This window comes from Syngnathus scovelli, chromosome 14 (assembly GCF_024217435.2).
Source record: "Syngnathus scovelli strain Florida chromosome 14, RoL_Ssco_1.2, whole genome shotgun sequence".
Taxonomy (NCBI): Eukaryota; Metazoa; Chordata; class Actinopteri; order Syngnathiformes; family Syngnathidae; genus Syngnathus; species Syngnathus scovelli.
Window position 1 is genome coordinate 13,566,435 of NC_090860.1, and position 11,925 is coordinate 13,578,359.

The 11,925-nt window shown below is 44.8% G+C and overlaps 1 protein-coding gene across 1 annotated transcript; it reads left to right on the forward strand.

Moving 5' to 3' along the window:
• Nucleotides 1–1,903: 1,903 nt before the first annotated feature.
• On the forward strand, nucleotides 1,904–11,817 carry palm1b (paralemmin 1b). The gene is made up of 6 exons (XM_049740944.2): nucleotides 1,904–2,289; nucleotides 6,196–6,238; nucleotides 6,547–6,627; nucleotides 9,180–9,295; nucleotides 9,479–9,549; nucleotides 9,928–11,817. The coding sequence occupies exons 2-6, from the start codon at nucleotides 6,197–6,199 to the stop codon at nucleotides 10,287–10,289; spliced, it is 672 nt and encodes a 223-aa protein (XP_049596901.1). The 5' UTR covers nucleotides 1,904–2,289; nucleotide 6,196; the 3' UTR covers nucleotides 10,290–11,817.
• Nucleotides 11,818–11,925: the final 108 nt, after the last annotated feature.

Below are 11,925 nucleotides of genomic sequence, written 5' to 3' on the forward strand. Positions count from 1 at the left end.
TCTCGTTCAGGTGTGACAGGAGGAGACATTTTGTCACTTTTCCGGGTCCCCACTTCATACCCACCCCCTTCAATTTTCCCTCATCTAATTTTATTTTGGGAGGGGGCATTTTCGTCTTTTTCTTAAAACGTTTATTCATATTCAGCGAAGCTTCTGAGGGGGAGATAAGAAGCCGAGTGCTGAGCCGGGCCCGAGGGCTGCTGGTCGGGGGTCGTATATACTCCAGACGTAAACACGTTTGAAAAAGCATCAAATACCTCTTTCCCGGCACGTACGACTTCCCTGCGCTGTTTGTCAAAAAAACATGTCTGACCCTCATCTGTCAACAGTGTTTATCGTGATTGTGGGAAAAAAAAAGCGCCGCGCTTGTGTGCAGTCAAAATGGCTGAAGGGCGTGTGATGATGTGCGCACTGTTTGTGATAAAGCCCGCTCCAAAATTACGTCCCCATACCGAACCCTTCTCTATAAATCCCCTGCACAATGCATACCAACCTTCTCCTCCGCCTTGCCTAGCTCCCGCCCACACCCAAAGACTCCCTTTGTTCGAGCCAAATATTCAAATTTCAAGAGAGCAGACTTGGAACTTCAATTTCCCACTCGCCGCATTACACTTGGAGATCTGGAGTTGCCCTGACAGCTAAAAAAGGTCAATTTAGTTCTGCAAGGTAGCACATAGCAGCAGTGGTTGAAAATCAGGTAGTTTCATGCACTGGCGGAGCTAGAGGGGGTGCCGCAGGGGCACTGGCTCCCCGACAATCAAATGAATTGAATCATCTTTCAATGGAGATAAGCGCCACTACTAAATGATCTTGTTTGGAAAGGTAGTAGTGCAACCTGATTGGACGACAAAGTGCTTTGCGATGATGCAGTGACATAACCTCACTACCGCATCACGGCTTTAATGTAAACGAACTCGTCTTTGATAGTCTGGGTGAGAAAAATGTCCAGTATTTTGCAGCTTTTACAATTAACCTAAAAAATTAAAAAAAAAAAAGCTTTCCTGTCGGATGTGAGCCACGCAATCATGCTCCCTTGAGGTATGTCAAACAAAAACGCACACATATAGATAATAAGTATTAAAGCAGCTACAAATGTGCCCTCGCACCCCCTTTTGAATGGCATATCCTCAAATGATCTTAATTGTCTAATTATCCGAGTATAAAAAGTCTACACACCCCTGCTGAGATTTAATGTGCCGTATAGCACTTTCTGGAAAAATAACATTCTTAAAGCTTTGATGTGGACTGACCAATCAGTCAAATGCGCGTTAAATTAGATGAATGAGTTAGCGCTGAATAACCCCAAATTAAGTTTGGCTATTCTAAGTAAGCTTTTCTTGACCCCATTTCAGTTGCTTGAGATTTCAGTCACAGTTTGAAATGATTTAGTCTCATATGAACAGGGTGTGCACACTATTCCTATCCACCGCACATGTTAATAAGGCAAAATTAGGTAAATTTCCACCCTGAATAGCAGCAGCAGTAGCAGCAGCATGGTTACTTGAACTCTGGCTCCCTCTGCGGGATATTCAACGCAAGTGCAAGTCTCCTTGCTTGAGCTCGAGTCCAAAAGAATGAAAAAAAAAAACGGCAAAAATGTCCATTTATGTAAAGATGAGCCCCAGAAAATAGCATTATAATTTTTTTTGTTGTCACACTAACGGGCGTGTTTGACATCTTGTTCCACTAGAGGGCGATAAAACCCAAATTAAACGTATTTTTCCTCTTGTTTTCCAACCAGAGCCGCAGTTGATCCAACAGGAATCCTCTCCTGGATGAGCCCAACAGGAGCAGCGGCATCATAAGAAACGCCTTATTATTCCGAGGGCCCTCCCCAGCCCTCCCTCTCCCTCCCCCCTCCCTGTTTTATCTCCTCCCCCTCCTCCCTCCTCTCCTTCCATCTCCATTTCACCTCCTCTCCCTCCCATACGGCCTCCCTCCCTCCCTCCCTCCCTCCTTCACTAACGACATTACAACCTGCTTGCAAACCGCCGCCCATGCCCGGAGCTCGGCCGAGTGCGTTGAGGCGCAGAGCCGCGGGGGTGTCGCCACCACAGTCGGACTGAGAAGCGCGCACGCACCCGGACGACCACCATCACCTCCAGGACGAGGGAGGGCGAGGAGGAGGAGGGGGAGGAGGAGGAAGAGGAGGGAGATTTCTAAGAAGGAGTGGAAGGAGGAGAGGGAGAAATAAACACCACGCGTGTTTTCCCCTTTTTTTATTTTTATTTTTTTAGCGCGTGTGTCGGGGGAAAGAAGAAAGAGGACGGGATCAACCACCGGGGCCGAGTAAGTCGTGATTTTGCTTATTTTTGCTTCACATCCTGCAGTACCGGGGAGAGGGGGTGGGGGGGGAATAATTATTCAACTGTAAGAAAAATGAAACCGTTATATTTCTTATTTGGCCCCGCCCCATTTCTGCATCCGACAGGTGTAACCGGTCATGTCTACGCCCGTACTCCATCATGTCAAATCGATCTGTTGTGAAGATGAGCGTGCGCGTGCGCGTGCGTGTTTGCGTCTCAGCATCAGCACCAGCAGCCTCATCCCTTTTAATTTTATTTGGAGCTGCATCCGGTGATGATGCTAACTGTCTTTCTCGAGTGTGCGTTGTGTTGTGATGTGATGTGATGTGAGCAGTCTGCCGTTCCAATATGGCGCACCGTGTTGGCCATGACATAGCCCTGTCTGGAATCTGTGTGTGTATTTTTGTGTGCATGCGTGCGTGCGTGCGTGCATACACTCCCAGGCTGCTGTGCTCGGGCCGGTACAGTACACCAGTATGGAACGCTGTGAATGTGGTTGTGAATCCGATTTCAAAATTTAAAAAAAGATTACATGAAGGATCAAACTATGCAGCTGTCAATTGAATCTGTCAAAAATAGACACAAATTGGGGATTGAGGTCAATTCAATACAATATATAAAAATCGAAGTGAACTCTGCATAATGTCAAAATATCATCTTAAGTTGATTACTAAATGTTAGCTCGCTAGCAAAAATGCTGCAAACGTGAAGATTAAATTCTTTAATCTAAACAAGCTCCTGGTTGTGGCCATTTTGCGGCTAGCTGATTGGACCGGTAAGCAAGCAGTTTGTTTTAGTCGCTCCCGTGATTGCTTTGTTAACACAGCAGGTGCAGTCGACAACACCAAAGTGCTTGTTTTTCTTTTGGTGTCTCTTCCAGCGATTGTTTCTGCACACGTCTTTTGTTGAGGCGATGAGAGGTGAAAGCGTAAACAAAAACACGCCCATTGCATCCAAATTACCGCCAAAGCTGTTTCTATTATTTTGGTTGCGGTGTGTAAGATTTTAGCAAGGTGGCAAACTTCTTTAGATGATCCAGAGCAAGGTCCAGATTCTTTTTGGGCGGTGCTGAAGTGAAAGACCCTTGATTTGATTCATAGACTTAACTATTTTTAAAATCTCAAAATGAGTGTCTTTGTCTTGGCAAACAATGTATTGCCACGGCAACAGTTGAGTTAATAAAAGAACATAGTATAGTAAGATCTTTAACGTGGCCCATCTTGTTTCTTTCAGTGCCGTGTGTTTCTACTAATCTCTTTTTCTCCTGGATGGTCACATCACACATTACACACACTCCGACCCCCTCCTCCCTCTCCCTTTTCCACCAACTGCTTTGTCATGACAGATAAGTTAAAGCAAGAGAGCATCACTTTCTTCTGGAAAGTGTCATTTTATCTTCTCCGGTGAATTCCTCCCCCCCACACAGCTCAGATTCGCTGGCGCGCACTCATGATGATCACCCGTGGTCTCCATCAAAAGGCCTATTGATGCAAAGCCAAGTTTGTGGGGGGGGGGGATGAACTGGACACAACCTCAGCTTCACACACACAAACATTCACCATTCCGAGCAAAAGGCGCAAGTACACTAGCCGAGCCTTTAGAGAACCTTTCTGGGATGCTACTAAAAGATGGCACCTAATGCTTCCTGTCGGAGGGGCTCGTCTTGTTAATGCACTGAGCTTCCTAAATGTGGATGCTGCTGAATGGCCAAAAAGACCACACAAGCACTTTCAGGTAACGTATCCACTACAATAATGCAACCCCTTGGTGAAAGGGGAGGGGGGGAGTATTCGAAGGATTAGTCTGGAAGGACTTTTGAAGAAATGCAACAAAATTGGAAGTAGCATTTTGTTGCGTAATACGGCTGAGCCTGTCTTATGTCAGACTTGACTTCATTTGACTGTCTACAAGAGATGTTCTTCACGGGGCCGTCTCTGAGGTGGCGCCCTCTGACCCCTTCAAACGCTATCTTGCTCGAGTTTTCATCGTTGACCTGAGTGTGTGACTGGCCTGGGACAAGAATGTGTGTGTGTAGGAAAGGCCATTGTTGTCTTTATTATTTTGTCGGGCCCGAAAGGAAGGAAGACGAGAGCAAAGTGCTTCTCCATCGGTGTGAGACGGTGGCTGGAGATTAGTTTCCTTTCTCTTGTGATGGTCATTAAGCTTAAGAGTTATTTTGCTGTCATCATGTGTAGTGGAAACTTTTTTTTCTCCTTTACCAAACACTTGTGAGATCATCTATTTTAGAGAAGCAAAATAAGCAATTGAAAAATCAAAAATTGCTTTTTGCACCTCATCGAAACATTTTGACTAGAAAAGTGAGAACGTTTTTCCCGAACCACCAAGAACAAAACATTTGTTTTGATCCCAACTTAATGAACTCCAAATTAACTTCTCTTCACCACTTGATTGCAAAAGTGCTACTCCGAGCTGAGCTGTTGATTGCCTCTCAAGCGCAAGTCTCCAATTAAAAAGTGAAGTAGCCCGCTTTTTTTGTTTCCCGGTTGATCGTTCCACTCGACCGCTTTTAATCGCGTCCCTCGTTATTTGTTTTGATTTTCTAATAATGAAAAAAAAAAAAAAAGCCCCCCCACATGACTGCTGCAGTATTTCCCAGCTCAGGCATTGAAGTGTTTACTGCCTGCTCGAGTGCGTGGGTGGACACGAGCTGTTACAGTCTCCACTCGGTGCACCAGTTAAAAATAATCCTTCTGTTGTCCACCATTTTTTTTCTTTCAATGAATAACTATACGCCGTGCCGGAGGAATTAGCTATTAGCGGCGAGCCGGTGGGCCCTTAATGTGTTCCTTCTCGTAAATGCTCCAAAAACATCGGCTGCACTCATCGGGGGAATCGGCTCGGTCATTAGTCAGCTCTCCCGCAATGGACCTGCCTTGACATATTGACAAAATACAGCTTTGTTCGGTCAGGAGCACTTCCTGTTTATCGGCAGGTTGGGCTAATGTTTATTTGAGCTTGAATGTTCTGATGATCTTTTCTAGAAATCGCTTTTTCCTCAAAGCCGCGCCCACAAAGGGCAGATTGGCCAATCACAGTTATCTTGATTTTGGAAGTGTGCTTTTGTGCACTTTATGTGATGTCTTTGTTGTCAAAAATGTGCCCGGGTTCAATAAAAGTTGCGAGGCCTTGAGCTAGAATGCTTTTCCCACAGCGGGAGCTTTTATGGAAGGCAGCATTGAAACCGCGGGAGTGCGCGCAGTTGCATGGGCGGCGGTCGATCAGATGATTGTGCTCGTGTCCATGTGACGCTGCACAGCAGAAGGCCATCTTGTGCCTTTGAGTCTGTGTGTGTGAGTAGATTGAAAAAAAAAAAAAATCCTCTCTGGTGCATGTCTCACATAGTAACACACGCTTAAGCTAATCATTTGAGGCTAGTTGGCTTGCTAGCATCCCATTAACGCCGGAAAAATCCCAGCATGCTGTGAAATTTATCACAAGAGTAAATTGAGTAATTAAATTAAAAATAATTTTAAAAATATATGTATTTTTGGTTTAATTAAGACTCTTAACATATTTGGACAATTTACCGCTAGACGCTAATGCTTCAGTTTATTTGTTCTAAACACTAAAGACGACAAAACCTTTCCCAACATGATTTCATGCAGCCGCCTTTTTCCCCTTACGGTCTGACTTTTGTCTGGAAATCATTACAAGTAGAGCAAGAATCTCCTGCTGGCACATTAGCATGCCTCCACAACTCTCCTGCGCTGGAAAGCGTCCAAAGCAAAGCAACGCGTATCGAACTTGTTGACAGTTTGTTTGTCGTGAGCGGCTATGCAGCCAGCGAACGCTGAGGTCAGCAAATGTTTGCTCAACCAACATCTCACTCTCTCTCTCTCTCTCTGTCTGTCTTTCATTCCGCCTTTAGGATGGATGAGGTGTCGCAAGAGGAGAGGCTCCAGGTCATCGCTGTGAGTAGAAAAGCAACACGGAACATCTCATTCGCTCTGCGCTACGACGCTCAAGCCAAAAAGCTTTTATGCGCCATTAGAGGACATCAAACGCTAATGCTCACGCTCACATGGTGCACTCCCTTTCTGTAAATACTTAAAAGATAACTGGATATAATAAAGATGTGAATGTTTTTTTTTTAACACACAGTCATTATTAACACCAGCACTGCCAATGATTATTTTCATTTCTAGAAAACAGGGTGTGAATTTTGCTGCATGCTTTGAATGCTACTCCTGATATGCATTCACCGCTAATTTGTTTATAGGAGAAAAGGAAGAAGCAGACAGAGATTGAGAACAAAAGGAGGCAGCTGGACGACGACCGGCGGCAACTCCAACATCTCAAAGTACGCAAAGTCACCTCATTGTTTTGAAAACGAAAATCCACGATGTTTTCACTTTATATTTATTCATAGTACATTGTTGCTACAACAGCAGAGAAACCATTTTGACATTCAACTCCCTTTAACTGCAAGTGCGAGCTAAAGTCACGCTGAGCTGCCAACCTTTAAAAAGGCTTCAATCCAACTTTATGATACACCAAGGCTGCCGCCTCCCGGGCGATGGCGACCCCCAGCCTCGGCAATTCCTTCTCCCCGTGCGTTAGTTACGGAATGTTCCGAATGGACGGCAGATAACACCAGGAACTCCCCCCCCTCCCTGCACGCACCATGGCGTCTTCACACACTCGTCATATCAAGAGGCAAGGTTCTTGTCAGCGTCAACGCTATCAAAAGTGTTTGGGCAGGTTGACGATAAGCAGAGGTGGCAAGAGCGTTTTAATATCACGGACTACTTTCGGGCTCGCATTGCAAACGTCGCAGCTAGGTTCCGATTTTTCAAACGTAGTGATTAAAAGTAAAATGTCACCAGGAAAACTGGTGAAGTTGTTGCTAATCCAAAGATGGCAGCGAGCGTGTGTGACAAGAGTTCATCTATTTTCAGAAGTCCTCTCTTATCGCGTTTGTGTGCGCGGTCATTGTGTACCTCAGCGAGGCGACGCGCAAGCCTCAGACAATGCAGACGGCTTTGGCAGAGGAAGCGTAGCTTTGTCCCACTCCTGCCGACAGGAAACGCCTCGCAGACAATCGCATGCATTGAAAGTCCTGTCATATGCGACAATGGAAAAGAAATTTGTACTAGCCGTAGCAAGTCTTCAAAGCTTGGCATCTCATTTCAAAAGTCTTGCACCACGTGGAGTACTTATGGCACGTTTCCTTTGAGCCTCCCTCGCAAGTCGCAAGATCCTACTTTTGTCCAAAAAAAACCCCAACAACATCATAGCTTAGGCGTTAGTATGCTAGCTTTCTTCTAATGCTAACACATGATGGGAAATGTGTTGCTATAGTTCTTTAAGTAACTGGTATTTGACTGCAAACAGTTCAATAACACATTTAGTCATTCAATAAAACAGCACTTAGTCATAAATTATTTATCCTCTGTGAGGAGCCGAAATGAGTCTGTTACTTCTACTGCCCCCAGATGGCCATGGGAGGCAGAAAAACTATTTAATTTTTTAAAACCTATGTAACTGGGTCATTAATGTTTGTTTTTAATAAAGTGTAGTATTAGAGTGCGCTATTTTTTGTCATTTAAGATTGCGATTGAACAAAGTTCCGATCAGTGCTTGTTTGTGACGCATAAGAAAAGCCATTTTGGGTGTGTCACTAAAATGACATCATCATCAAAAATGGCCTGTTTTGCACTTCAACCTGTTTTAATTTAATGGAGACGTACGCTAGCAGTTCTTTCGTGTGTGTGTGTCGCAATTCTACGCTTTGTCTGCTTCGTTTGCAGCTTTTTAGAACAATGGAGAGACGCACAACTTAACGACCCTGCTGGTGTATGAGCACACGGTGTGTGTGTGTGTAGTACATCACATGATGTCATCTGCTAGGGTGTGGCCGGATTAAAACGGCAGTGAGAGGAGAGAGAGTGAGAGAGAGAGGGGGTTTTTAGATTCCGTGCAGGTCTGGCAGAGGAAAGGGTGTTGAATTACAGTTGTGTGTGTTTTGTATTCTCTGTTAGTATGACACCACCCTAGTCTATGATTTGCCGTCTTGACATAATTCAAAATTACCTCGCACGGCCAACTGAAACGCTCTCACACATGACTCAAATGCTCTCATACAATACCTGGTCACACCCGGTTGAAATGCTCTCACACACACACACACGTCTGACTAAGGTATTTCAGCATATGAGCATATTTCAGAGTGATGCGCGGAATGATTTTAGATGAGCGTTTGTGCGTGCAGAGAAGATTGAGAGAAAAGCACTTCCACAGATTAAAAAGCTCCTGATAAGAAATGACGGGGATCAGTTCTGACATTTACCACACTCCACCTCAGAAAGTTCACGAACTGCCGAACGCATGCAACAGGGTAGGAAACAGGAAGGGGGGAAAGAAAGAGGGGCTGTCGAAATTCTCTTTGCATCACGGCCGAGGAATTCACAAGTTTTTTTTGTCCCGACGGGGGTTGGAAAACGCTCCCAGCTGCTTTTGCCTACGGCCTCTAGAGGTCGCCTGTGCGTCACTTCCTGTTGGAACAGCTGCAAAAAAGGCCCACCGTGGTTTATATTTGCACGACATAGCCATGAGAAATATTTGTTTTGCTTTCTGCAGGAGAGACTTAAGATAACAGCAGGATAGCGTTTGGAAATGGATGGAGAGGTTCAAGACGCTTTTATTTATTTTTTTGTCCTCAAAGGCAACGATCTTTAATTGGCCGAAAAGATTTTTCTCGCTTGACAAATGAAAATAAAACTGTGAGCTGAGCGTATGGGGATTTTTGTCCCTTTTTGCTCAGAATGAATAAATTTGGTGCAATCTTCAGGGAAAACAAATCTTAGAATTATCATAATCATCCAAGACAACTGGTGACCTTTGTCTGTGCAGTCCAAGGCTCTGAGGGAGCGCTGGTTGTTAGATGGAGCTCCAGCCGAGGAGGAGACGCAAAGGCGTCTGCAAGAGGAGGAGATGAAGACCAAAATCTTGGAGCAGGTCATTTTCAGGTCAGTGTTGAAGATAAACTGTTTTTGCGGGGAAGGGGTCAGTCTGCTAGCTTAAGTCAAATGCTAACATAAGCACTGACCAGCATTGTGTTTCAATACAAAAATGTGGAATCAATAAATACATTTCCCTTTCTCAATCGAACCACTGAAATGAAACCACATGGAACTTGTTCTATGAGACAGGCTGGAGCAGGAGATTGAAGAACTGGAGACAGGAGTGCCAGCCAATAAGGGTGTGGCCAAAGAAAATGGAGGTAGGTGCATCGCGTTGCCACGGCGATGTGCAATCAAAGTGGAAACCATAGCAACTTCCTCATGTGGCTACTCGAGAGAGAGCCTAAAGGCCACCAGGGGAAGGGGAAAAAGTAACAGCATGTTTTGTTTATGAGTGTGGATGGATACTTGTGGAACAAAATAGAAACGAGTTAGTGTTGTTTCAAATATGGCGAGTTTGTTTTTCATGGGAATCACTATTTATGCAGATATTTTGCATTACATTTTTTTTCCCCAAGGCATTTATATCGGGTGGCAATTTTGTACTTGGAATTTTATGAATATTTTGAAACTTAAATTTTAGTTTTGGCTATAATACCCCACACCCTCTGACTTGCCGTCTCTGCCGCCCCCCGCAGGAGAGAACGGCCTTGTGCAGACCCCCAAAAGAGAGGCGGCCGGGATAGAGGCCAAGCTGCTGGGCCCCAGCCCCGAGCAGGCCAGCGCCGACAACCCCGTCACGCTCGTCTTCATGGGCTACAAGACGGTGGAGGAAGAGCAGGAGGGCCGCACGGCCGCCGCCGCCGACGGGGCCGACGGCAACGTCAAGGCCGAGTTTGTGATGATCGAGGACGGGGAGGCCAAGCTGGCGGCGGGAGCCGCCGACGCGGCCACCGAGGACCAGGCGCCGCCCAACGGGAGCATGGCCGAGAAGGAAAAGGCCGAAGGGGTGGAGGAGAAAGAGAAGAAGCAAAACTGCAAGTGCTGCGTGGTCATGTGAGCTATGTGTGTGTGTGAATGTGTGTGTGGATGCACACAAGGGAATGAATGTGCGGGCTTGTGTGCCATTGCATGTGTCTGTTTGCAAACGCGTACTTTAGCTTTGTGTGTGTGTGTGTGTGTGTGTGTGTGTGTGTGTGTGTGTGTGTGTGCGTGTGTGTGCGTGCGTGTGCAGAATATATGAGCGGTGTGAGTGTCAGGACCGTACAATGCCAATTCACCACCTTCGAGAGCCAAAACAAGCTCCAGCTCCAACTAACAACAACACAAAAGAATCCACAAAGACTTACAAGTACTCAGCCTACTTTACACTCGTATTTTGACTTTTGGTTTCTATTGATAGTTTTCTATTTTTCTGTCTATTGTATTCCGTATATCTTTGTTATTGTTATGATTATGGGACTGTGTACTGTACTGTTTGTTGTTATTGTTGGAAAGGGAGGAAATATCTGCTAGCTCTCTGGATTGTACCACTATCCCCTCTTGGGGAGGGGGGGGCGGGGGTGACCTGGAAAATTAAAAGAAAAAAAAGTCATTGTCCAAACAAGACACAGATGCTTCGGAATATATATCTCTGTAGGCCTAGCTAACTATTTATCAGCCAATTTCATATTGCAATATTGTCCGAGATATTATTTTGAATAGTATTTTAATATATTGACTTGAAATTACGTTTTATACAGTGTATTTATTTGTTTTTTGGGCGGTTTTGTGTGTAATCCATCATGGCCACCACCATTAACTTGCATGTAAACTTTGTGTCATTAACCTGCGCCGTCTTTCGCTGACTTGGCTCGGACTTATGCCGCGGGTTCAAGTGGTCAATTTAACGCCTAAATCCGTGTTGAGAACATTTCAATTGACGTTTACATCAATGTAACACATGAAAACATTGTAAGTAAGCCCCACCTCATATCAAGTCATGATGACTGTTTTAAGAGATATCACCCCAAAAAGTTTTTTGCTTTTTTAAGTGAGCAATATCCGCATTACAAAACTGACCACCTTAAAGACAAAAAAAATCTGAATTGTCACTTGAACCATGCGGCATCCAGAGTCACGCGAGCCACCGTTCGATCACGATATATTCCATAGATGCTTCCCGTCACTACTATATGTGGTATATTTTATATATATATATATATATATATATATATATATATATATATATATATATATATACATGTACATGAAAGTCACAGTTTTTTGTATTATTTCAACCGTTCTGAACAAGTGAGTTGCACAGCTGCCCGGGGGAGGGATGGTGTCGTTCCCCTCCTCACCCCCTGCGGACAGTAGACTTGTAGCACTGCATGAAGCCTCGCAACCGTGTGAACCGTCTCGTCACTGTTATGTCGTTTTTGATGTGTGCGCAATCACCCTTTCACGTGAATGTAAACGCCAGCCTGAGTTCCATCGGGATGTGCAGGCCCCTGAAGCGAGAAGAAGAGGAGTCAGGCTTTGTGCAGCTCACGCTTAATGCTTTTTGTGTCTTTATCAACCAAATAAAATCTGTTGCTACTGTAAAATTGTCTTTGTGAAGCACTTACTGCTTTATTTTTTGGGTTCGGTGCATTTTTGTTTATTTCAACCAATATGTAGGTAACTGATGCTTCAATTGTGATTTGATTGCAAAG

Coding starts and splice junctions, on each gene's coding strand:
- palm1b (XM_049740944.2), top strand. CDS start 6,197: ATGGATGAGGTGTCGCAAGAGGAGAGGCTCCAGGTCATCGCT. Junction 6,628..9,179: donor GGCAACTCCAACATCTCAAA/GTACGCAAAGTC, acceptor TTGTCTGTGCAG/TCCAAGGCTCTGAGGGAGCG. Junction 9,296..9,478: donor TTGGAGCAGGTCATTTTCAG/GTCAGTGTTGAA, acceptor TCTATGAGACAG/GCTGGAGCAGGAGATTGAAG.